Raw genomic sequence first — 27743 nt, 5'->3', positions numbered from 1 at the left:
GTGAAGGCACCCTGGAGAGATGATGGCTCAGCATGTAAAGGCACCCTGGAGAGATGATGGCTCAACATGTGAAGGCATCCTGGAGATGATGGCTTTGCATGTGACGGTACCTTGGAGAGATGATGGCTCAGCATGTGAAGGCACCCTGAAGAGATGATGGCTCAGCATGTGAAGGCATCCTGGAGAGATGATGGCTCAGCATGTAAAGGCACCCTGGAGAGATGATGGCTCAGCATGTAAAGGCACCCTGGAGAGATGATGGCTCTGCATGTGAAGGCACCCTGGAGAGATGATGGCTCTGCATGTGAAGGCACCCTGGAGAGATGATGGCTCAGCATGTGAAGGCATCCTGGAGAGATGATGGCTCAGCATGTAAAGGCACCCTGGAGAGATGATGGCTCAGCATGTAAAGGCACCCTGGAGAGATGATGGCTCAACATGTGAAGGCATCCTGGAGATGATGGCTTTGCATGTGACGGTACCTTGGAGAGATGATGGCTCAGCATGTGAAGGCACCCTGAAGAGATGATGGCTCAGCATGTGAAGGCATCCTGGAGAGATGATGGCTCAGCATGTAAAGGCACCCTGGAGAGATGATGGCTCAGCATGTAAAGGCACCCTGGAGAGATGATGGCTCTGCATGTGAAGGCACTCTGGAGAGATGATGGCTTAGCATGTGAAGGCACCCTGGAGAGATGATGGCTCAGCATGTAAAGGCACCCTGGAGAGATGATGGCTCAGCATGTGAAGGCACCCTGGAGAGATGATGGCTCAGCATGTGAAGGCACCCTGGAGAGATGATGGCTCAGCATGTGAAGGCACCCTGGAGAGATGATGGCTCAGCATGTAAAGGCACCCTGGAGAGATGATGGCTTAGCATGTGAAGGCACCCTGGAGAGATGATGGCTCAGCATGTGAAGGCACTCTGGAGAGATGATGGCTCAGCATGTGAAGGCACTCTGGAGAGATGATGGCTCTGCATGTGAAGGCACCCTGGAGAGATGATGGCTCAGCATGTGAAGGCACTCTGGAGAGATGATGGCTCTGCATGTGAAGGTACCCTCTGCTGAGAAAACGGGACTCCCATGAGTCCTCTGCTATCGTGTGCTTCATGACATGCACATGTACACACACACCATGTCACACTAAACAAGTAAAATGTAAAAAGAGAAAAAGTTAAGCCAGGCATAGTGGTGCTGTTAAGCATATAATAACAGCACTCTAGAATCTATGGAAGGAGCAAGACATGTTTGAAACCAACCTGCAATACATAGTGAACTAAAAATAGGCTGTCTTGAGCTGTGTAGTGAGACTGTCTTAAATCAAAGTTTAAGGCTGGCAAATTGGTTCAAAAGATAAAGGTGCTTCCTGCTGAGGTTCTGGGCCTCCTAGCTGTCTTTGACTTCCACATAGCTGCTATGGCATGTGTACATGGACACACTCTCATACACACTAAATTCTTTTAAAACTTCAGAAAAATTAAGACCATTTTTAAAAGACTTTTTTTTTTTATCTTTCTGAGCACCCCTTTCCCTCCATATAGCCCACACTACTTTTTTTTTTTTTTTTAATACTTTTTTCCCCCCAAGACAGGGTTTCTCTGTGTAGCCCTGGCTATCCTGGAACTCACTCTGTAGACCAGGCTGGCCTCGAACTCAGAAATCTGCCTGCCTCTGCCTCCCAAGTACTGGGATTAAAGGTGTGCGCCACCACTACCCAGCTTGTTTGTTTTTGAGACAGGGTTTCTCTGTGTAGCCCTGGCTGTTCTGGAACTCACTCTGTAGACCAGGTTGGTCTCTAACTCAGAGATCCACTTGCCTCTGCCTTCAGACTGCTGGGAATAAAGGTATGTGCCACCATTACCCTGGTAGATTCCTTTAAGTAAAGAAACTCCCCATCTCCTTTTTTGTTTTATGGGTTTTTGTTTTGTTTTGTTTTGTTTTGTTTTGTACCATTGATGTCAAACACCACTTGCTGCTGGTTGAACCTGCATTAAATAAGCATTTAAATGAATGCTTCAGCTCATCAGGCTAGAACCAGACCTCACAACAATACAACAGCTCTGTCCTATGGGCTGATACCATTTGCTTTCTTACTGAATTTCAGGGGCAGAGACTTCTGGAAAGGTGGACGTCTCTACCAAGGACCTACTTCCTCATCAAGAATCCCGAATGAAGTCTGGTTTGGAGAAGGCTATCAAGCATAAGGAAAAACTGTTAGAGTTCGACAGAACGAGGTATGGTGAGGTTAGACTAACATGATAAGACAAAGCTCTTGGAGAGCTAGAACTGAACCAACTCTCTGGTACCCCAAATGTTTTAATTTGGGGAGCCAGGGAATTGGTTTAGAGATTAAGAGCATGTACTGCTCTTTTAGCAACCCAGGCTTGACCACACCAGTGTAGCAGTTCACAACCATCTGTAGCTACAGTTCCAGAGGAATGCCCACATACCTCTACAGGCATGAGCACTCACTCACATAGAGCACACAGATGTACTCACGCATAAATAACAGTAGGGCATGAGAGTGGGAGAGCTGGTCCCATCCCTCACCTGAGCAAATCAGGAGAGCTGGCCCTGGTGGCTCAGGCACAGGAAAGCTGGCAGGCTGACCACCCAGCCTATCCCAACGTCTATCCCATGTGAACTCCTGGAGCATGTGAAGGGGATGGGCCTGCAGAACCAACACTGTTGGCTCTTCATGACACAGGGCAACAACACGAGATCCAGAAGGAGCCCAGATGAGGATCCAGTATTGATAGCATAGCAGAAGCCAGAGGCCTTTAGCCAGACCAATGACTCACTGCAATGAACATTTGCAGGTAAAGCTGTTTGAGCAAAGGGGTGTTCTGTGTGATACACCACGCATACCACAGCTTCCATAGGGAGATGTTTTTGGTTTTTTATTCTGTTTTTTGTTCATTTTGTTTTATTTTGGGGGAAGTTGCAAGGGCAGAAAGCAGATATGAAGGAAGAGATGGGGAGATGAGTAGGATTGGGGTGCAGGATGTGAAATTCACAATCAATAAAATGTTTTTTTTTTTTTTTTTTTTTTAAAGATTTATTTATTTATTATATGTAAGTACACTGTAGCTGTCTTCAGACATTCCAGAAGAGGGCATCAGATCTCGTTACGGATGGTTGTGAGCCACCATGTGGTTGCTGGGATTTGAACTCCTGACCTTCGGGAGAGCAGTCGGGTGCTCTTACCCACTGAGCCATCTCACCAGCCCCCAATAAAATGTTTTTTAAAATGCCACTTGAGCACACCGATGGTGGTGTACTTCTTTAATCCCAGAACTTGGGAGTCATAGGCAGGCAGAGCTCTTGAGTTTGAGGCTAGCCTGGTCTACAAAGTGAATTTCAAGACAGCCCAGGCTGTTACACAGAGAAAACCTTGAAAAAAAAAAAAACAAACAAACAAAACCCAAAATAATCTTAAGTGTGGGGGCCGGTGAGATGGCTCAGTGGGTAAGAGCACCCGACTGTTCTTCTGAAGGTCCAGAGTTCAAATCCCAGCAACCACATGGTGGCTCACAACCATCTGTAACAAGATCTGACGCCCTCTTCGGGAGTGTGTGAAGACAGCTACAGTGTACTTACATATAATAAATAAATAAATCTAAAAAAAAAAATCCTAAGTGTGAATAATTAAGCCACAGGACTGAGACTGCAAAGCAAACACCAGCAGACAGACTTGTCTGTCAACGATGAACCAGGGGCCAGTGACGGTAAAGGAGGAGGGCATTGAGTAAGTTACTGGGGTAACAGCTGGGCTATGCCAGGCGTGGTGGGCATGCCCTTAATCCCAGCCCTCGGCAGAGGCCGATGGATTTCTGAGTTCAAGGCTAGCCTGGTCTACAAAGTGAATTCCAGGACAGCCAGGGCTGCACGGAGAAACCCTGTCTCGAAAAACAAACAAACAAAACCCAAAACAAACCAACTGGGCTATGACATAAACGAGGGACATCCCAGTCATGATGTGCAAGTTGTGATCCACACTCAGAGGGCTGGAGGATCGAGGAAGGTAGATGAAAGGGAGGACAGCGGACTGCAGTGCTATGTCTGCTGCTGCCTGAGGCTGAGATTAGTGCTAGCAGCACAACAACCTTCAGTGGATGGAAGACACACACTTCAAGTAAGGAACAGCTTAGCCTGATTTTACAACATTCTCAGCCTTTCATAGTTGAGATGTAAACCTCTATAATAGCAAAAGTTAAGTGGTAATTAGTCCATATTTATCAGCACATGTTGTTGCTCTGTGTTCTTTTTCCATCTTTCCTGCTCAGTATCCGAAGGACCCAAGTTATTGACGATGAATCAGATTACTTTGCCAGTGATTCTAACCAGTGGCTGTCCAAAGTTGAGCGAGAAATGCTGCAGAAACGAGAGGAGGAGCTGAGAGAACTCCGACATGCCTCCAGACTTTCTAAGAAAGTGACCATTGACTTCGCGGGGCGGAAGATCCTAGAAGATGAAAATCCACTAGCAGAGTATCACAGCAGGTGAGCGGGAGGCCTCTGGTGGGCTCGGAGAACAGGAGCAGTCTGACCAGACAGGCTTTCCTTCTAAGGATCTGCTGTTTTGTGTATTAAAAAAAAACAATGATGACCCCGTGTGTAAAGCTCTTACACAAACCTGAGGACTGGGGCTGCATATCCTCACCGGCTGTGTGATGCCATTGTGCAGTACCACATGTTTGTCATCCCATTGCTCCTATGGCAACATAGGAGATGGAGATAGAATTCCCAAACTCTCAGGCCAGTTAGCCTGATGTGTGCAATGCAAACAGCAAACAAAACACATTTCAACCAAGGTAGAAGATGAGGATCAGCGTCTGAGGTTGTACCGCACTCCATACACATACTTCAAACACGTATCTGTCCTCACACACGCATACATGTATCCATCTCATATGAACACATCATGCACACAGAGATAGGGAGGGAGGGAGGAAGAAAGGAAGAAAGAGAGGAAGAGATAGAGGAAGAAAGAAAGATGGTGACAGAGGGCCAGTGAATTAGCTCAGCAGGTAAAGGTGTCTGCTTGCTAAGCCTGACAACAACCTGAGTTTGATTCCTAGGACGAGAGAGGGGGGGGAGAGAGAGAGAGAGAGAGAGAGAGAGAGAGAGAGAGAGAGAGAGAGAGAGAGAGAGAGAGCGCCAATGAATTAGGTTAGCAGGGTAGAGAGTAGGAACCAGCTCCACAAGTTGTCTTCTGACCCCCACATACATGCTGTGGTTCATGTATGCACACATATTCTCACACACAAAACTTAAAAAAAATAATGTTAGTGACGAAGGGCTAAAAATATATCTCCATGGTAGAACATTTGTCTGACATACATAAGGCCATATGTTCAACCTAGGTACCACATACATACACACAAGAAATTTTATAATAATGAAATTCTTTATTGTAGCTTATGCTTATAATCATGGGACAGGATATATAGTATGAGGGTAGCTTGGACTACATAATGAGTTTCTGGTCAATCTGGGCTATATAGCAAGACCTTGTTTTGCAAAAACACAGTAAAAACAAAAATAATTCCTAGCACCCCAAAAGTAGATTAATAAAATATTTAAGGCTGAGATTGCAGCAAAGAAGTATAACACGTGCCTAATATCCTTGAGCCCCAGGGTTTGATCCCCAGCACCTCAAAAAAAATAGAAGCAAAATATAAAATAATAATTGTTATTTTAGAACATAAAGTATATAAGAGTGGCTGAGGATTTTGAAAATGCAGCGTGAGACCTACACAGTGGTGCACGCATAATCCTGGTACTTGAAAAGATGAGACAAGATCAAGAGTTCAAGGTAAAGTAGTGAGTTTGAGGCTAGCCTGAGCTACTCATTACTCTCTTTGATAAAACAACAACAACATCCCCCAGAAGGGTGCAATTTAGGCACTAGAACAAATCTGCAAGGCATGAGGAAATGATGCTGAGTTGGTAGTGCTTGATCTGCAAAGAAAAGGATCTCCGTTTGCTCCCTAGAACCTGCATTCAAAACAAACAAACAACTGGACATGGCAGCTCTCCTGTAACCAGAGCTGTGCGGGCACGAGAGACCCCTCCACACCATCCAGCCAGCCTAGTCAGATAGGCAGCTTCCAGGTTCAGTGCCAGATCCTGTCTAAAAATTAAGGTGAGAAGAATTTGAGGACAAGGCTCTCCATTGATCCCCTCCCCCAGCCTTTACATGGGCATGCTCATTTATGAGTATGCACACACATACACACAGAATATATCAGTGAAATGTATGATCCAGGAAGAAACTAATATATTTATTTTGTGTAGTTGGGCTTGAGTATATGTAGATATGTGTGAGAAATTGATAATGGCTAAAGTTAACCATTGGCTGGGAATGAGAGTGTAGCTCAGTGGTGGTCGCGTATCTAATATGTGTAAGACCATCATTCCGTCCTTAGCTATACACATCACACACAGAAATAAAAATAACAAACCAAAAGTGAAGCTAACATTTTTAAGCTGTAAGGAAAGGATGTATTATACAATGTTGAGATGATTAACACCACTTTGGAAAAACTGTGGGTTAGATCTCTCTCAAACTACACTCTAATAGTAAGCTAGACTAAATCAGTTGATTTGGTGAGACATGGTAGTACACGCCTGCAATCTCAGCACTCAGAAGGCCTAGTAGGAGGATCTCTCCAGGCCCGCAAGGACTACATAGCCAAGCCTTGTCAAAAAAAAAAAAAAAAAAAAAAAAGAAGGAAGGAAGGAAAGAGAAGAGAAGAGAAGAGAAGAGAAGAGAAGAGAAGAGAAGAGAAGAGAAGAGAGAGGGAAAGGGAAAAAGGGAGAAAGGGGGAAAGGGGGAAAGGGGGAAAGGGGGAAAGGGAAAGGAAAGGAAAGGAAAGGAAAGGAAAGGAAAGGAAAGGAAAGGAAAGGAAAGGAAAGGAAAGGAAAGGAAAGGAAAGACAGCCTGGTGGTGATGGCACATGCCTTTAATCCCAGCATGCAGATCCAGGTCTTGTGAGTTTCAGGACATCCTGGTCTCCAGAGCAAGTTCCAGGTCAACCAGGGCTACACAGAGAAACTCTGTCTTGAAAATCCAAACCAAAACAACAAAAAAACAAAACAAAACCATGGCTGGAGAGATGACTTAGTGGCTAAGAGCACAGGATGTTCATTTGCCAGCACCACATGGTGGCTCAGAAGCATATGTAACTCCAGCCCTAGAGGATTCTACACCCTCCTTTTTGGGTACTGCACATACATAGTATACAGTCATACAGGCAGGCAAAACATCCATATACATAAAACTAAATAAATATTAAAACAAAAAAGGGAAAATTCACATATACACATAAAAACTGGTGTGTATATATGTTGACTTATCAAATTTTGTTGAATTTTTAGAAATTGAGAGAGCTAGGGAGATGAACTGGTAGAGCTAGTGAGGTGGCTTAGCTAGAAAAGGCACTTGTCATGCAGGTCTCATTACCTGACTTCCATCTCCAAAACCCAGAACCGACAGTGAAAGGTGGAACTGAGTCCCAAAAGTTATCCTCTGACCTCTCCACGTATGCCATGACACACACATGCCCACACTCTCACATATAACAAAACACACACACACACACACACACACACACACACACACACACACACACACACATACACACACACACATAACAAAGTAGGGGCTGGAGAGATGGTTCAGCTGTTAAAAGCACTGGTGGTTCTTCCAGAGGACCTGGATTCAATCTCAGTATCCATATCAACTCCAAAGGAGCTGACGCCCTCATACAGACATATATGTAGGCAAAACACAAAGTCACATGAAATAAAAATAAATCTTTTTTAAAATTAAAAAAATAAAAAAGTTTTAAAAAGAAAAAATTAAAAATATTCAGTCTTGATGAAATGCAACGATTTGCTCTTTTTTTCCTTTTTTGAGTTTTGGAGTTAATACATTGGAAAAATGAATTTCTTCACTTTGGAATATAGCATTAAGATAGTTTATAATTTTTGATTTTAAAATTTATTTAAGTAATGTCATTCTCCAACTCTTTTTTTTTTTTTTTTGGGTGGGGGGTTTCAAGACAGGGTTTCTCTGTGTAGCCCTGGCTGTCCTGGAACTCACTCTGTAGACCAGGCTGGCCTCAAACTCAGAAATCTGCCTGCCTCTGCCTCCTCCCAAGTGCTGGGATTAAAGCCGTGCGCCACCACTGCCTGGCCTTCCAACTCGTTTTTTTTGTTTGTTTGTTTTTGTCTTTAGAGACAGGGTTTCTCTATAGCCCTGGCTGTCCTGGAACTCACTTTGTAGACCAGGCTGGCCTCGAACTCAGAAATCCACCTGCCTTTGCCTCCCCAGTGCTGGGATTAAAGGCGTGCACCACCACACCTGGCTTCCTCCAACTCTTTTTTTTAAGAAATCTTTTTGAGCCTGGAAAGATGGCTCAGCTTTTAAGAGCACTGACTGTTCTTCCAGAGGTCCTGAGTTCAATTCCCAGCAACCACTTGGAGGCTCACAAGCATATGGAATGGGATTTGATGCCCTCTTCTGGAGTTTTCTGAAGAGACAGCTACAGTGTACTCATATACATTAAAAAAAAAAAAAAAAAGTAATTCCAAAATAAAAGAAAGAAAGATAGATATCTCCATCCTCAAAAGTTTTATACTTTTAAAAAAGATTTATTATTTTTAAAATTTTACATGAATGTACATGTACCACATGCACACTTGGTGTCTATAGAGGCCAGAAGGACATTTGATCCCCTATAGCTGGAGTTAACATTTGTCACCTCCTTTAGGTCCTGGGAACTAGGCCAGGTCGTGTGTAAAGGCAGAGTGTGCTCTTCCCCTTTGTACCATCTGTCAGGCCCTGCTGGTGTCTGAGACCAGGTTTCACAGTGTAACCCAGCCTGGCTGGGACCTTAATATGTAGCCTTGGCTGGCTTTAAACCCTTGTTGATCCTCCTGCCTTGACTTTCTAAATGTTAAGATTACAGGTTTGTAAGGCCATGCCCAGGTCCTGGAGAGATAGCTCAGTGGTTAAGAGCACTGACTGCTCTTCTAAAGGTCCTGAGTTCAATTCCCAGCAACCACATGATGGCTCACAACTATCTATAATGAGATCTGATGCCCTCTTCTGGTGTTTCTGAAGACAGCTCTAGTGTACTCATATACATAAAATAAATAAACCTTAAAAAAAAAAAGAAATTAAAAAGACCATGCCCAATTTTGGTTTTGTTATGTTCATTTTGTTGGGGTTGGGGAGTTTTGTTCGTTTTTGGGTTTTTGGTTTTTTGTTTGTTTGCTTGGTTTTTTTTTTTTGTTTTTTTTTTTGTTTTTTTTTTTTTTGACATGGTCTCATGTAGTCTAGGCCACATCTCTAGACCACGTACTAATAATCTTTCCCTTTTGAAACTTCTTGAGCCAGACTGTCATAATCTACATCACCCTCAGTCTTCCATGCTCCTTCCAGGATGGTCTAGGAAGCCCCACTGAAAGTATTCAACTACTTTTCTAGTCCAAAGTCCCACTGTCTTCCATATTCCTTCAAAAGCAGCACCATCAGGCCTGTCACAGCAATACCCAAATCCTGATACCAACGTTTTTCTCTCTCTTTCTCTCTCCTTCCTCCTTTCCTTTCTCTCTTCTCTTCTCTCCTTCCTTCCTTCCTTCCTTCCTTCCTTCCTTCCTTCCTTCCTTAAAGATTTATTTATTTATTTTATATGAATACACTTTAGATGTCTTCAGACACACCAGAAAAGGGCATCAGATCCCATTACAGATGGTTGTGAGCCACTGTGTGGTTGCTGGGAATTGAACTCAGGACCTCTGGAAGAGCAGCCAGTGCTCTTAACCACTGAGCCCCCAGTACCAACTTCTGTCTTAGTTACTATTCTATTTCTGTGAAGAAACACCATGACCACAGCAACTCTTATAAAAGAAAGAATTTAATCTGGTGCTTGCTCACAGTTTCAGAAGCAAGGATAGAGTTCAGATTAACATGGATGAGTGGAAAGGAGACTCTTCAGTAAGCAGAAAAACTATGATTCCTTTAGTAGATGAGTTGCTGTGAATCTTCTTCTCTGGGTCAGCCTATTGCTAGTCCTCTTTTCTAATCTTGGCATGTTACTGATCTTGTTAAAGAGATGAATAGGTAGTGTGTCCTACCTGTTTTCCTTAGTGTTCTTGGTACAAAGAAAAAGAAGGTGGGGTTGGGAGCAGAAAACGTTGTCCATGTCTACAAATAAAACTTTCAGTTCCAATTTTTATCACTACTATTTCGTGTGCTAAGTTTGGACACTCTGAGCGTAGAAGATTACCAATCATTGCCTCCTTTTGGTTTGTTCCCACAGACTAGATGAGACAATACAAGCCATTGCCAGTGGGACTTTGAACCAGTCACTGGTCACGTTGGATAGATCTTGTGAAGAGCCTTTGGGAGTTCTGGTAAACCCTAACATGTACCAGGCCTCTCCTCAGGTTAGTAAATATTTCCTCTAATTGATGAGACATTTTTGACCCCAAATAGTTCTCCTTACAGATGTGTCTGTTTCATAGGCCTTAGATACCAATTTCTTCTCAACATGGCAGTCAAGCATTTGGGAGGCAGAGGCAGAGGCAGAGGAGGATCTCTGAGTTTGAGGATATGGTGGTCTACAGAGAGAGGTCCAGGACCATCAGGGTCACACAGAGAAATTGTCTTGAAAAAAAAGCAAATATACAACCAAACAATACCTGAGCATTGGCACAAACCTGTAATCCCATCACTTGGGAGGTGGTAGCAAAAGAATCAGGAATTCAAGGTCATTCTCTGCCACATACCAAGTTCAAGGCAAGCCTGGGTTATATGAAACCTTTTCTCAAAAAAAAAAAAAAAAAAAAAAAAAAAGAGCCAGGTGTGGTGGCGCACACCTTTAATCCCAGCACTTGGGAGGTAGAGGCAGCCAGATTTCTGAGTTCGAGGCCAGCCTGGTCTACAAAGTGAGTTCCAGGACAGCCAGGGCTACACAGAGAAACCCTGTCTCGAAAAAACAAACAAACAAACAAAAAACAAAAACGAAAACGAAAAAAGAAAGAAAGAAAAGAAGAGAAAAAGGAAAGAAAAAAGAAAAAGGCTGCTGATGTGATTTCTTTCTCCTGGCATTGGTCGCTGAGGTTTACTTTCCCTAGGTTCCCAAAACTCTTTCTGTTTTGTTGTGCTCTTTCCTATGCAGTGGGTTGACAACACTGGCTCAACCCCACAGAAGAAGACTTCACTCTCGGCAGGACCAAGACTAGAGCCCAGTTTACATCAGCACCAGCTGCGAATCCAGGACCAAGAATTCCAGGAAGGCTTTGATGGCGGCTGGTGCCTGTCTATGCATCAGCCCTGGGCTTCTCTGCTTGTCAGGGGGATTAAAAGGTAAGAATTGAGAGTCAAAGTCTTAGAGTGATATACAATTGATTTAGACTTATGGATTGCTGCTCATTTGTACCAGTCCACTGGTAACATGGTATTGTTCAGTGTATATAATTTAAACAGGGCCAGGGATGGTGGTGCAAACCTGTAATCAAAACTCTTGGCAGGTAGAGGCAGGAGGATTGTGAGTTGTAGTCCAGCTTGGTGTACATTAGCAAAATTTATCTCAACAAAGAAAAGAGCTGTAAAGTTGGCTCAGGTGGCAAAAGTACTTTCTATGCACGCCTGATGGGCGGAGCTCACTAAGGAGAGAGCCAGCTCCTGAAGGTATCCTCTAACCGCGAGCGCGTGTGCGCGCACACACACACACACACACACACACACACACACACACACAGAGTAAGAAAAGACAGTTAAAACAAACACGTGTATTTAAAAACTTACTTAGTGATAGAGAGATGGATCAGCAGTTAAGAACAGTTCTTGCCCTTGTAGAGCCACTAGGTTTGGTTACCAGCACCCACATGATGGCTTACAGCTAACCTTAATTCTAGTTATAGGGGATTCTCCTGACTTCTTCTGGCTTCTGCAGATGCCAGGCACATTCGCACACATGCATAATGCAGGCAAAACACTCATGTATATACAGTAAAATAAATCTCTCTCTTTTTTTTTAATTTGGTGATGGGTTTTTTTTGTTTGTTGGTTGGTTGGTTAGTTGGTTTTGTTTGTTTTGTTAGTTTTTTTATTCAGTTTTAGGTTTTTTTTTAAAGATTTATTTATTTACTTTATGTATATGAGTACACTGTATCTGTACAGATGGTTGTGAGCCTTCATGTGGTTGTTGGGAATTGAATTTAGGTCCTCTGCTCGCTCCGTTCAACCTCAGTCAACCCCAATCTCTCAGTCGCTGCTTGCTCCAGCCCAAAGATTTATTTATTATTATACATAAGTACACTATAGCTGTCTTTAGATGCACCAGAAGAGGACGTCAGATCTGGTTATGAATGGTTGTGAGCCACTATGTGGTGCTGGGATTTGAACTCAGAACCTTCAGAAGAGCAGTCAGTGCTCTTACCCACAGAGCCATCTCACCAGCCCCAGTTTTAGTTTTTAAGACTTGTTTTGCTTTTGTTTTAATTATTGTTTAAAAGTTTAACCAACAAAGTTGTAAAAAAATTTTGGCTTAAAAAAAAAATGGGGGCTGGTGAGATGGCTCAGTGGGTAAGAGCACCCGACTGCTCTTCTGAAGGTCCAGAGTTCAAATCCCAGCAACCACATGGTGGCTCACAACCATCTGTAATGAGATCTGGCGCCCTCTTCTGGAGTGTCTGAAGACAGCTAAAGTGTACTTAACATATAATAAATAAATAAAAAGAGTTTTAAAAAAAAATGGAAGTATGGTGACATACTCTCAGCTGCTCAGGAGAGGGTCAAAAGAATGATGAATTTGAGGAGGGCAGCTCAGTGAGATTCCTCCTCAGAATGAATCCTGAAATCAAGGCTTGAGGTATAGCTCAGTGGTAGGATGCTTGCAATGTCCAGAAGGCTCTGGATTGGCCCTCAGTACTGCAGAAGAGAAAGAGGGAAAAGACCTAATAAAACTAGAATACCAGTGGTTTTCATCTTTGGAAGAAAGTCTTTTGGAAAACCTCTTGGCTTTGTTTATTTTTAATATATTGTTCAGCAATCTTCATTCTTTGATCTTATTTGTAATGTGAATGTTTGTTGGTAAACCCGGAGCCTTACACACACTGGGAAAGTCTTCTCTATTGTCCTGCACCACAGGATCATCTGTTGACGTTGGTTTTTATTTATTTGGTTTGGTTTGGTTTTTTCCAGTGCTAGACATCAAATTCAAGAGCGTGTCTGTGCTAGATAAGCACTGCACCACTGAGCACATTTCCAGCCCAGCCAGCCTTTGAGGGACCTCAGACTTCCCAGAATCCTCCTTTGGCCTTGGAGAGTGGCATTAAAAGCATGTACCACCATACTCCAATCCAAGGTGTATTGTGTTTCTTCTTAATTCATTTTTTTTAAAGCTTTATTTATTTTATTTGAGTACACTGTAGCTGTCTTCAGACACCCCAGAAGAGGGCATCAGATCCCATTACAAATGGTTGTGAGCCACTGCGTGGTTGCTGGGAATTGAACTCAAGAGTCAGTGTTCTTAACTACCGAGCCATCTCTCTGGCCCTTAATTCATATTTTAAATTTCCCTTTTCTTAACTTGTATTCATGAAAATATAAGATTATAAATGAAAAACAATAAATAGAAAAAGATCATACATACTCTCACTCCCTAGAAACAGTTATTAGCTATTAGCTGCTTTAGTACTTTTGGAATGCTTGTTTGTTCCTTTCTTTTTTTTCTTTTCTTCTTTTCTTTTTTTTTTTTCGACATACAGTTTGTCTGGAACTCAATACTAAGTAGACCAGACTGGGCTCAAACTTGAATTCATAGAGATCTGCCTTCCTCTGCCTCCTGAGTGCTGGGATTAAAGGCATGTATCACCATGCCTGGCCTGGAATGTTTCTTTCTGTTGGTTCTCCTATGTGAATAATCACATATTGAGATCATGTTATATATTTTTGTTTGGGTTTTTCATTTCACTTATTATTACATCAGATGCTCATTTTCCCCTTCCTTTTACCTCCTCAAATTTTATATGCCTGTGTGTGTATATATCCTAATATATATATAAAATAGGATTTTAGTTTCTAAAGGAGCAGCTGTGTAGCCCAGGCTATCACTTCACAGTTGACAAGTGCAAACAGTGAGGCAGGCAAAGGTAAGCTAGACTGCTCTGAATTACAGAGCTAGACTTTATGTCTTCAAAGTACTCATGCACTAGACTGTGTGGGCATCAGGCCTTTCTCTACTTGTTGGAAAGAAAATATATCAACATTTAGAAACAGTCATTTGCACCACACAGGTTTTGCTGTTAACTGTCATTTCCTTCCATCATTTACTAAGGTGTATCAACTATCTCCCCCGACCCCGACCCCCCCCCCAAAAGGTCATGCTTTCATGTTTGGCTCTGTTGCTTCACAGCCACGTGTGCAGTGCTGTACTTGTTAATACCAAGCAATAGGACTCTGCTTCTTTTCCAGGGCATCTGAGCCCTCAGTGTGTGTTCTCATTCCCTTCACATTTTTTCTCTTCTTTTTCCAAAGTAGGAGATGAAACAGCATGCTCTCCTCGGCTTCGGGAGTCAGAATGCTCTTGTTTCTCTCCTCCTCTTTAGGATCTGGGTTACTCATCCTTTCTCACTGAAAAGAGGAGGATGAGAAGCATCTGTCACATCATTAACCCTACAGGAGTCAGTGAGTCGTGCTTTCACACCTGGGGGACCATTTTTTCAGCAAATCTTCAAGTTATTTGACCAGAGGGAACCATACAATTTGTTCATTCCGCATACTGGTTACACACAGTGTATCTGACATTCTTTTAATTCACCTATGTTGGAAAACTAAGAATTTGAACATTTCACAGCCCTATTTCCTGTTATAAGAATGAGATGGCAGTAAAGGAACTTGTTACCAAGACTAACAAACTGAGTTTGATCCCCAGAGCCCATATGGTAGAAGAAGAGAACCAACTCCCCAGAATTATCCTCTGACTTCCATATGTATGCATACACATATGCATGCACTTATGTAAATAAATGTATGTCAAGAAGGGAGGGGATATATAGAGATAGATCAGTGGCTAAAATCCTTTCTGTACTTCCAGATGACCCAAGATAGGATCTCAGAACAAATGACAAATGGCTCAGAGCCCTCTGTTGACTCTGACACATTCTTTTGGGCTCTGAGAACATATGTAGCATATACCTGCATATACATACAGACATACATTTAGGATCTAGGGTCTCATTAGATATCCCTGCCTGGCTTGGAACTCATTATGTAGCCTAGGCTGGCCTCAAATTCACAGATAATCACTTGCTTCTGTCAAGTGCTGGGGTTAATGGTGTGTGCCACCACACCAGGCCCCTGACAACATAAGCAACTCCTGCCAGTTATATTCTAGCCTTTCTAGAAATGCCATGCCTCATATGTGCCCTTCCTACAAATACATGCAACAACTTAATTATAAATGTAAATTATAGAAGTCCCAAGACAAGTGACAGTTCCCTGTTTGAGTTACAGAGATCTGGTGGCCAGTAGGAGTTGAGAGAAATGACTGGTGGTGGTGACAACAGGAAAGAGAATGGGAGGGTTCAGGTCAGCTAAGGGAAGGGTGTCGCTGAGGTGTCTTCTTCAGGTCTCTTGATCCAGTTGGATAATTTGCTGCAGAATTGTAATCTATTAGGAAATCTTCAAGGAAATTAGAGTTTAGATCTCTCCCATGGAATTTGATTTTGTTTAAGGGTGGAGGGCAGATCCTGGTATACTCCTCACAGAGGAAGACTTTGGATAGCAGCCACGGGCAAAAGACCTTCCCCTCAGGAAGTCTCAGAACTCCAGGCTACCTATCGTCTTCTTCGTGGGAAAGGTAACAGCCACATATATGCTCCAGCTTGATTTGTGGAGAGAAGTCCTTAATGTTCACTTCTATTTCCTTCTTCCTTTGTATTTGTTTTTGTTTTTTTTTTTTTTCTTGTGTTATATAGACTTTTGAACCTCACATTTGTTTATTAGTTTGAGTTTGAGACAGGGTCTCTTAGTATAGCACAGCTACCCTGGAACTCACTATGTAGTTGAGGCTAACCTCAAACTCAAGGCAGGTTTTTTCCGTTTCAGCCTCCCAAGTGATAGGATAAAAGGAATAAACCACCACCCTCAGCTTCTTTGTCTGTTGAGTAACAAATCCTAGACAGCTATTCAAAAGCATTAATTTCACTAAAAACGCAATGCCTAGTGTAGTGGGACATACCTTTAATCCCAGCCCTTGGGAGACTGAAGCAAGTAGATTTCTCTAAGTTTGAGGCCCACCTGACCCTCCCTCATGAGTTCCAGCCTAGCCTTTACTACATAGTGAGACCCTGTGTCAAAAAATAATACAATAAGAAATTAGAAAATGAAAAGGAGGATTTCTCAAACCAAACAGCAACCAATCATTATTTAAATTTTGTAAATGTTAATTATTTTCCTTAAAACACTGTATCTCTTGTTCTAGTTTTATTCTTTGGCTATGATAAAATTCACTAACCTAACTCAACTTAGAGGAGAGAGTTTGCTTTAGCTCACAGTTCCAGGTTTCAGTCCATTGCTTCAGGGAAGTCACAGTGGCAGGAACTTGAAGTAAGTGCTCCTGTCAGTCATCACATCCAGTCAGGAACACATAACCACGCTCCACGGCCTGTCCCTCATCTCCACTCTCACACACCTCAGCACTCTTTTTAGAACAGAGCTGCTTGCAGTGGGCTGGGGCTTCCTACATCAGTTAGTTTATGAACCACCCACCCCACACCACACCACACATTCCCACAGGCCAACCTGATGTTGAAGATCTCTTTCTCATTGAGACTCTTCCTCCATGATTGTAGGTTGTGTTGAGAGTTAAAGCTAACCATCACACCACCAGATTCTAATCTGATCCAGTTGTGAGAACATTAGAATTAATTTGTTCAGAATTAACTTGTAGATTCCTTGAACCTGATGGTAAATGAACGGTTTTTTGGTTTTTGTTTTAATAGTAAAAGCTACCAAGTTTAGCATGTGGATAGTAAACTAAGCTAGTCATTTGTTAGGTTCTCATTAAAATACAAGCATTTGTGCCATATAAAAACTTCCCTGGTTTCCTTTGGTTCTACAAATAGATGATGGAAAATGTTACGTGTTCAGAATTGAAAGCAGATTCCTGAGTTTCAGGGTCACAGAGAAGAGATTTATCCAGTCCTTTTGTTGTTTTCTGTTTAGATGTGGAGTTTCCAAATGACTATCCGTCGGGTTGTCTTCTGGGCTGTGTGGACCTTATTGATTGCTTGTCCCAGAAACAATTTCAGGAGCAGGTGAGTATTGAGTTCTTCTTGTGGGCAGATGCTGGCTGTTTTAACAGGCTCTAGATCCTCTTAACAGACTGAAGACAGTAAGGTTCTAGTAATTTAAACATGAGAAGAAAGGACTGACACACACCCTCCCCCCGGCATAACTCAGGCTGGCTTCAGATTTAAAACCCTACGTCCTCTGCCTTCCAGGGGAGAGTGTTGTACTGAACCCTGCAGTGTTTTGATTTCAGCCATGCCCCAGACTGAACTGGAACGTATGTACAGCTCTTGGGTTCTTGATTATCCTCTTGTCTCTGACTCTTGAGTGCTGAGATTTCAGGCATGTAACCACCACCCCACCATCCCCCCACCCTCAACCCCCGCTCCAGGGAAATATTTTAACACATGTAAAATCGAGAAAGAATAGGATTAGGTCAGAAACAGAAGTACTTAGAGATGGCTTGGCTTCCAGTGTATAGAGAAGCAACACATATCCATTTCTGGGGAAAAAAGCTGCCATTGAAGTCCAGGAAAGGAAGTGTAAGTTCTTTTAGGTTGGGCCTGATGGTACATACCTGGAGGCAGAGGCAGGTAGATTTCTGTCAGTTAGAGGCCAGCCTGTTCTTCATAGTAAGTTCCAGATCAGCCAGGGCTACTAGTGAGGCCCTTTCTCAAACAAAACAAAACAAAACAAAAAGCAAAACAAATATATTTCCTTTTTGAAATGAAGAGACCCTAAAATATTATTTTGATTGGGTATTGGGCATGGATACTCTCTCCGTTTTGGCTTATTCTGAAGCATTTCTTCCAGACCATTGAACTCAATAGACAGTATGTGTGAACTTAGTTTGATTTGAGCCATGTTGGAAGGTATGTGTGTATAAATGAACATATATATATAAATAAACATTTTTTTAAAGTGCTAAACATTAAATTGACATGATTCAAAACATACTTTTAAACAGTAGAGGGCACTAAAGAACTTTAATTTCATTAGCAAATGCCTCAAATGTAGAGTATGTTTGGGCTCAGACAGGCAGGAATTCCAAAACAGCCAAATTCGTCCTTAAAGCAGAAAAAGTCTTATAGACAGTATTGTTTTCCTTTTCTTTGAGCAGTTAATTTAAGCACTAGGGCTTCTACTTCTGTGCATGCAACTTATTTTTGCTCAGTAAATTTGTTTGTCTGGACATTTCCCTTGCTGTGCTGAATAAACCCTGGGCTCCCTGCATTCTAATCAGACTCTCCAACACAGAGCTCTCCCAGTCTCCTAAATATCTTGGGCTTTCTTTCTTTTTCAAGACAAGATCTTACTATGTAGCTCTGGCTGTCCTGAAACAATTGCAGAAACTATCTATAGCTAGTGAAATCACACTCTTGCTAGAGCCCGAGGCAAAACATAGTCAGCTCTGTGGACAGGCTGCTGTGGACAGGCTGCTGTGGACAGGCTGAAGCAGCTCATATCCTGCACCTGGGGTTAAAATGAAAACTTTTTTTTTTTTTTTAAAGAAATCAAAATTCTCACTACATGGTACTGTTGACTAAACCTGGGGCCTTGCTCATTCTTGGCAAGTGCTCTACCCCTCCTAGCCTAATTCTTGGTATTGGGGGGAAAACTTCCTATCCCTAGGATTTCACAAAGTACTTCATGTAGGTGTTCCCTAAAGTTAGTGCACATCTGGGAGACATCTTTGGGTTAAACAGATTTGTTTTCCATAGAGTTTATCAGAGCCTTTAATATGCAAGTATCAATTAAGGCTCTCCAAGAAACAGATAATAGGGTACAGTGTTCCTAAACATTTTTCTCCCTGAAACGTATTAGTAATCAAACCCAGGACTTTGTGCAAATGTTCTACCACTGAGTTACTTCCCTCTCCCCTTCTACACACATCCACTGCCTGTTTACATACTACAGACCTGTAGCCCTGGCATGCACAATTTAGAATGTACATGCCAGGCTTTCCTTTATCCTTTGTAAGTTCAGTTTATTGAGAAAGAACCATCCAGGAAACAGTGTCTGCCCCATATCTTCAGTATCTATTCTTATCAACTAGCTGAAGTTCATTTTCCTTGAAAAACCATGGAGCTACCAACCCTTTTTTTTAGCTGACACTAATTTCCTATGTGACTTGGACCACATTCTCCTTCAGCATTCTGTTGTTGCTAACATTTTCCTTCCCCAAAGAAACTGGGTAATTTATTTCTGACCTCACATTCTTGCCCTGTCTTTAATAAATTAAAATGTACTAGATTGACCAGTTAGTTCTCTTTAAGAGCAGAGGGCTGGAGAGATGGCTCAGTGGTTAAGAGCGCTGGCTGCTCTTTCAGAGACCCTGAGTTCAAGTTCCAGCACCCACATGGTGGCTCACAACCATCTGTAATAGGATCTGATACCCTTTTCTGGCATGCAGGCATACAATGCAGAGCACACACAACACATAAAATACCTGAATAAATATTTAAAAGAATAAGAACAAAAGGATTTATTCCATAGTTATAATAATCACCATGCAGTGAAGGTACGCACGTTTAATCCCAGTACTTGAGACACCAAGGCGGGTGGATCTCTGAGTTTGAGACCAGCCTGCTCTACAGATCAAGTTCCAGGACAGCTAGGGGTACACAGAGAAACCTTGTCTTGTAAACGCTCCCCCACCCCCCAAAAAAGTAAAATCAAGTTCATGACATTGTTAAGTGTCCTTTGAAAAGTATGTGCTGAACAGGCGTAAGAACTTGTCTTCCTTTTATCCTTTAAAGCCAGTTTAGCCGCATGTCTAATTTCTGCCAGAAAAAAAAAAAAATCCCACTAGACCCTCAACCCTCCTCTGACTAATGTCAGGGGATGAACCTAGACAGGGAAGAAGTGCAGAGAAAGGGCTGCATGCTGAGGGGAGCTAGGTAGATGAGAGCCATCCTTTCTGAGCTTCTCCTTCTCCTGTATTCCCCTGGAAGGAGCCCCTGCTGTTTGCCAGCATTTTATCTGCCAGCAGCAGATGTAAGAGCTCCAGAGCAGCAGGGAGGATGTTGACTGCAACAATGCATCAAGGCTGTGGTTTGTAACCTCAATAGCAAGGCAGTTAAAACTTTTTTTAACAAAGACATTTTGATTGCCAAATCCATAACCATTAGCAGCTGTGGTTGTGAGCAGTTCTCCAGACCTAACAAGTTTTCAGTCTTGGCTTTGAGTTGGTGGCCTTTGTTTTTACAGGTCTGTGTTGTTTGTGCTATTTATATCCTTGCCTTCAAAAGAAACTCAGATTTGTCTGAAATCTCCAAGGTCATTGATTATTCTATTTCTTCCCAACAGAATCCATTTCTCTTGTGCCAGCTTTCTGACCATTAGTCTATTTAATGCTAAGGCTTTTGTAACAGACCAGATCCTATCTTCAAGGAATTATGCTGAGAAAGATTCTACTGGGTTCCCCTATCTAGTGATTGACACCAAGAATAGAATTGCAGTCCTCTTAGGGAGAAGAATATGACTTCTTCTAGCTTCTTTAAGAGCATCATTGAAAGTAGGGTAATGATACTTAGTTTAGCAAGTTTTGTTGTTTATTTTGTTTTACTTTATGTGTATGGCTGGTTTGTCTGCAAGTGTGTCAGTGCTCCACTGCATGAGTGCCCCCTAAGGCCAGATGTTAGAGCCCCTGCAACAGGAGCTACGGACGCTGTATACTAACATGTGGGTGTTAGGAACTAAACCCAAGTCTTCTGGAAGAGCAGCCAGTGCTCTTAAGCATGGGGCCAAGTCTCTAGTATCTTGTTTTGTTTTTGACACAGGATGGTACTAGGTGGCATAGAACTTGCTTTATGGACCTGCACGGCCTTGAACTTACTGAGATTCACTTATTTTTAATTCTCAATTGCTGGGATTAAAAAGTGTGTGCTACAGAGCTGGGTGGTGGTGGCCAATGCCTTTAATCCCAGCACTCAAGAGGCAGAGGCAGACAGATCTCTGTGAGTTTGAGGCCAGCTGGGTTGATAAAGTGAGTTCCAGGACAGCCAGGGCTACAGACAAACTCTGTCTCACAAAAGTGTGCTACCATGCCTATCCCAAATTGTCCAGAGATTTAGAAAATAAAATACATATACATGAGTGTGGCACATATTTAGTGATTGAGTGTGATAGTGTCTATTATTATTCTCCAAAGACATGGAATCTCTTCTGACTAGAGATTATATTTCCCTTCTTCAAGCCCTGAAAGGTAGTCTCTCTTCCCACACCTCTCATAGACTCTCAGGTCTCACGATGTTACCCAGGCTGGAACTTTCCAATCCTGCAATCCTCTTGCCTCAGCCTGAAGAATGCTAGCATTATAGGCATGTACCACCATGCCCAGCAACTTTGGCTTCTTTAACGGTCTCTTGGGCAGAGGTATATTCAGTGGTACAGGGCTCATACAGCATGTTTACTGGGCTTAAGCCAACAACCACAGAAAACACAAAACACACCTGTGTCTTCACTTCTGATCCTTAACACACATATCTAGTGGACTCTCAAATACCTGAGAGCAGAATCTATGGCTAATTTTATCATTTCCTTTAGTATCTACAATGGTGTCTGGCTTATACTAGGCACCCAAATATTTATTGATGAGTGGATAATTATATAAGTAAATATTTTTCCTTCCTTCCTTCCTTCCTTCCTTCCTTCCTTCCTTCCTTCCTTCCCTCCCTCCCTCCCTCCCTCCCTCCGTCTCTCTTTTTTTTGAGGCAAGATCTCACTATGTAGTCTTGGCTGGCCTGGAATACATACAGATCTATCTGCCATTGCCTCCTCAGTGCTGGCATAAAAGGCCTTCATTGCCACTGCTGGTATGTAAGGAAATCTAGGAAATTTATGTTCATTGTCAAGTAAAGAGCTATTGAGCTGGCAAGATGGCTCAGTGTTGACAAAGGAGTTTGCTACTAAGCCTGACATCTGTGCTGCTTAGATAGTAGTAGAGATTTTTTTGTTTGGTTGGTTTTCATTTTGTTCGTTTCAGCCCAAGGTTTCTCTGTACAGCTCTGGCTGTCCTAGGAAAAACTAGCTCTGTGTACCGGGATCCACTTGCTCCTACCTCCCTTCTGAGTGCTCGGGTTAAAAGCATGCCAGCCTAGTGCTTTGATGCTCTTAAATCAGAGCCTGATTCATAGATTATCTAGTTGTGTCCCTTCTCCCCAGCAAATATATATTCTTGTTAGTGAATTGTTTTCTTTGCTTTCATTTATTTATTTACTTTACATCCCAATATCAGCCCCCCTTCCCCTCCCAGTTCCCCTATATACAGCTCTTCCCCCATTTCCCCCCTCCCCTTCTCCTTCGAGAAGAGGAAGAGAGACCCCTGGGTATTATCTCACCCTGGCCCATCAAGTCACTGCAGGACAAGGTGCATCCTCTCCCACTGAGGCAAGACATAGCAGCCCAGTTAGGGGAATGGGATCCGCAGGCATGCCGTAGATTCAGGAACAGCTCCTGCTCCAGTTGTTGGGGAACCCACATGAAGACCAAGCTGTGCATCTGCGTGTGTGTGGGGGGGTATGGGGTGTGGGGGGGTTGGCTGGGGGTGAATTGTTTCTTAAGTGTTTGCTTTTGCTATTAGTCATCAGGAAACAGGAAAAAGATTTTTATAAGTTATAGGCTAGAGCTATAGTTCATTGATAGTGCTTGGCCAGCATGTGCAAGGCCCTGTTTCAGGCACTACCACCACACACACAGACATGGCCACACACACACAGTGCAGTGTGTATATATGCAATTCACCTGGGGATCTGTTGGGAAGAGTGACATAATTAAGAAGTTATTGATCATTTTAACAAAAGGATGAAGTGGGGCCTTGCCGAGTTGGGCAGAAATTTTTATTTGGCTCTAAATCAGTAGTAGTTGCCAAAAGGTACTAACCTTTTTCCTCTCTGTTTGGAAAATGACAAAACAATGTTTTCTAAATGACTGGTGAGCAGTTTCCCCTCAGAGGAGAAGAAATAGCTGTTTGGCAGTTAATTACTTGTTATGTTAGACAGCTATGAAAGTTATGAGGCATGAAAGAGAGGTAGGCCCACCTCTGCTGCTCCTCGGGCTGGAACTCGTGATAAAAGTCTCTACAGACCAAAATAAAAGCACCTGCCAGAGTCTGTGCCCAAATTTGGATTGTTCCTTGATTATAAAGCTCATATTTCCCGACCTATTTATTATGCTCTATCAGTGACCCTTAGCTTAGCATCTAAACTGGATGTGACATTAGAGTTTATTTGTGTTCATTACCCTTGCGAATTGATTCTTGCTGAGCCGCTGCAGTTGCTGCTTTGTAAATCTCAGACCAAAGATACAAAGCCTTCTTTCCCTCCACCCCTCCACAGTGCTGGGCATTGAACCAAGGGCATTGTGCATGCTGATCGATCACCTCTGAGCTACAGCCCCAGCCTTGCTTATACTTTACTTTAATACAGTCTCAGTAAGTTGCCCAGGCTCTCTTTAAACTCTCTCTGTAACTTGTGCTTGCCTGCCTCAATCTTGCCAGCAGCTGGGACTAGAGGCCCACATTACCGGGCCAACTAAGCACTGCTTAGTGTGTAATGTGGCCCTTCGTGTCCAGACCTCAAGGGCAAGGGTTATTATATTCTTGAGAGATACAAGACTTATCCAAATGGACTTCTCTTTAGACTTCTGCTTTGTTCCTCATTTCTGTTTCTTGTGAACACTCTCAAGTTCAGTGGAAGTTGTGGTAAAAGGCTCATGATCCCAGCTGCTGGGACGGTGCCAACAGCATTCAACAACTATTCATTGATTGCCTAATGTATGTTGTGTCTGATCCTAGCAGAGAGAGGGGCAGAGAACATCCGGTGCCTTCCTCTATCAGTCTCCTTACTTTCTGAGACCATTTTCCACTGAACTTGAAGCTTCCTGTACTTGAGCCCTGTTTTTTTCACAGCAGATGCTCTTAGGCACTGAGCCATCTCCTAGCCCTCCCTCCAAGGGTGGGTGTGGGAATGTCTGCCCTTTTGAAGCTTTCATCTTAGTGAAGAGAAGCAAAAAATATAAATATATGTTATCAGATCATGGTAAGTACTATGGAAAAAGATAAGGTAGGAAAGAAGTTCAAAGTGCTAAATTTATAGGGTAATTGGTGCTGTGATTTCCTTATGTTTTCATTATTTATTTTTGTTGGTGCTGATTATTGAACCAGAGCCTTGTGCATTCTTGGCAAGCAGCAAGCACTCTACCGCTGATTTTTAAATAGTGGGGTCGGGAGAGATTTATGTCAGAATTGACATTTGAACAAAGTCCTGAAGGAAGAACAAGATGAAGCCATGTAATAGGGCTTTGAAACATTCTAGGAAGCCAGGTACAGAGGCAAACTCAACTTCTGACGAATTGAGTCACAGCCTCTCCTTTTGGGACTTTGAAAGTGAATGTGGGGTTTAGAGAAATTTAGCAGTATAAAAGGTTTCTAGACATGCAAGTACCAAAAATGAATTCAAATTCACATGAATATAGCTGTTTCTGGCAAACCTCATCCAAGGCTGTGTCAAATAACTTCACCAGAGCCTTGGTACACAGTTTGCATTATGCTTGTCACAGTACACAAGGTTGACCAGTGCTGCCTGGGTCTTCTTGACTCAGACACCAGACTGCTCTCTTCTGAATTGCTGTGCTCTTACTAGCCATACGAAATGGTTTGGCTTTTTTTTTTTTTTTTTTTTTTTTCTGTTTTGGAAACACTTTAATTATGAAAAATAAAAACCTTGTTTTTTTACTATCATTTCTCAGCAAATGAGTATCAAATTTATGTTTCTTTGGATGGTGTATAAATATTCATCCTATTGCTTGTTTGAGTTATCTTGAGTTTCACAGAAAATAGAGCAATATTTTTTATTTAATTTTATTTATATTTGATTTTTTAACTATTTATTTATTTATATGAGTACACTGTAGCTGTCTTCAGACACAACAGAAGAGGGCATCCGATCCCATTATAGATGGTTTTGAGCAACCATGTGGTTGCTGGGAATTGAACTCAGGACCTCTGGAAGCAGTCAGTGCTTTTAACCTCTGAGCCATCTCTCCAGCCCCCAAGAAATATTTTTTAAATGTATGTTTATGTGTAAGTATGTCTTGTGTGTGCAGGTACCTAGAGGCCAGAAGGGGGCATCAGACCCCCTGGAGCTAGAGTTACAGGCAGTTGAGTTGCCTGATATTGGTACTGGAAACAGATTCTAATCCTCTGAAAGAGCAGGAGGTACCCTTCACCCCTAACCAAGCTCTCTAGCACCTAACCTTAATTTTTAAACTTTTATTTTTATTGTGATAAACCTTATATAAGATACTTTTCCATTTTAAGCACATTTATGTGTTATGGATCAGTGACATTAAATATATTGGAGTATAGTTACCATCACTACCTAGTATCCTAACTGCCAACCTGCACCGATTAAATCATTACTTGTTTCCCCTCCCCTTTTAGTCCCTGGTATAACTACTATTTCACTTTTTTTGTTGGGGGAGGGAGGCTTGCTTTTTGAGACAGGGTCTCACTATGTAGCCCTGGCTGTCCTAGAACTCATTCAGTAGACCATGCTGGCCTCCAACTCACAGAGACCCACCTGCCTACCTAGTGCTGGGATTAAACTATGCCCAGCTACTTATTTTCATTTTTAAAAATGTTTCATTTCTGTTTTAAATTTTGAGTGTATGTATATGTACTACCTATGTACAGGAGCCATGAAAGTCAAAAGAGGACATTGGATCCCCTGGAACTGGAGTTATAGGCAGTTGTGTGCTGCCTTGGTGCTAGGAGCCAAACTAGGTCCTATCTCTCCAGCCCCTCTCCTTCCTCCCTCCTTCCCCCCTCCTTCCCTTTCCCCCTTCCTTCCTTCCTTCCTTCCTTCCTTCCTTCCTTCCTTCCTTCCTTCCTTCCTTTCTTCCTTCTTTCCACCATGTGTGCTTGCATATGCTCAAGCATGTAAGTCATGGTGTATGTGTGGAGGTTATAAGGCAACTTTATAGAGGTAAGAGGGCATCTAGTATCTTCGCTACATTTTTTTATTTATGGACAGCCTTTTGCTTGCTAAGTGCCTTTACCCTCTTAGCTAGCTAACTGGTTCCTATTTTACTTCCTATCTGTGTGGCTTTGCCTGTTCTAAGTACCTTTTTAAGTAGAATCATGAAGAATTTATCTTTTTGTGTCTTATTTCATTTATCATATTTCCATAGTTTTCGCATCTTATAGAATGTCTTAGCATTTCCTGTCTTTCTCAGACTGGAAAATACTTTGATGGAGATAGATTCTTCATATTTTTTTATTCATCAGTTATAGCACTGTTGGTGTCGCTTAGAACATTAGTGTGCAAATACCCATTTGAGATTCTTTTAATTTCTTTTCTGTTGCTGGGGATAATGATAATTCTCTGCTGAACCTTCTAAGGAGCCTTCAAACTATTTTCCACTGTGGCTGTGGCACTTTACATCACATCAGCAGTGCAGAGGGGCCTGGCGCCTCATACCTTCGCCACCTTTTCATTAGGCCATCTTAGTATGAAATGGTGTGGCGATTTGTGTGTGCATATATATATATATATATATATATATATATATATATATATATGTATGTATATATATATATATATATATACACATACATATATATATATATATATATTCCTTGTGCGTGGAAATGTCGTGGGGCATATGTCACAGTGCATGCTTGGAAGTGAGAGACCAACTTTCTTTATCTGGAGTTGTTCTCTCCTACTGTGTATATTGAAATCAGGGCATCAGGCTTACCAGCAAGTGCCTTGCCTTGCTGAGCCATCTTCCTTGTGTTTTGATTTGCATTTCCAGGACCTTGGAAAATCTTTACAGATAGATTTCTATTACTCACATTGAAGGAGAGCAACAAGCTTGTAAATACAACTAAGGCTGGAAGATGAAAAACAGCCAAGAAAGTAGGAAAACTAGGAAGAAAATGATATCCTAGAAGTTAAGTGGGGACCATGTTTAAGACAGAGCTATAGACATTTCTGTCAGGCTAGGGATGTAGCTCAATGCTAGAGCATTTGCTTACCATATGGGAGACTTTGGATTTGATCCCTAACACCATAAAAATATATATGCTAAATAAATGGGCTAGCCAGGTGTGATAGCACATCCCTAATTTAATCCCAGCATTTACTGGAGAGGCAGGGACAGCCTGTCAAATTCTCTAGGATAGCATAATTAAGATAAAAACCAAGAGCTGATCATTTAATTTAGCAGCATGGAAGTCAGCAGTGACCTTTACAGGAATAATTCTATAGCAAATTAAAAATAGCTGGGTATGGAGGTACATATCTTTAATCTCAGCACTCCAGAAACAGATGGACTTCTGTGATTTGGAAGCCAACCTGTTCTACATAGTGAGTGCCAGAACAGTCAGGGCTATGTAGAGAGACTCTGTCTCAAACAAACAAA

General features: G+C 42.2%; 1 protein-coding gene across 10 annotated transcripts in view; it reads left to right on the top strand.

Moving 5' to 3' along the window:
• The window catches only part of Trip4 (thyroid hormone receptor interactor 4), a 79950-nt gene that overhangs the window by 40168 nt on the left and 12039 nt on the right, over positions 1–27743 (top strand). For 9 of the 10 annotated variants that reach the window (NM_019797.4, NM_001170907.1, NM_001357872.1 and 6 more), the window contains 6 exons: positions 2107–2236; positions 4289–4504; positions 10336–10462; positions 11197–11384; positions 15758–15882; positions 17250–17341. In NM_019797.4, the coding sequence (NP_062771.2) occupies positions 2107–2236; positions 4289–4504; positions 10336–10462; positions 11197–11384; positions 15758–15882; positions 17250–17341 (878 nt within the window). Of the gene's footprint in view, positions 1–2106; positions 2237–4288; positions 4505–10335; positions 10463–11196; positions 11385–13223; positions 13381–15757; positions 15883–17249; positions 17342–27743 lie in introns of those variants that run through there. The other variant, XM_017313494.2, reaches the window with a different exon arrangement.

Source organism: Mus musculus, chromosome 9 (genome assembly GCF_000001635.26).
Source record: "Mus musculus strain C57BL/6J chromosome 9, GRCm38.p6 C57BL/6J".
NCBI classification, from domain to species: Eukaryota; Metazoa; Chordata; class Mammalia; order Rodentia; family Muridae; genus Mus; species Mus musculus.
The sequence above is the reverse complement of the archived record's forward strand: the minus strand, read 5'-3'. Positions and strand labels throughout refer to the sequence as shown.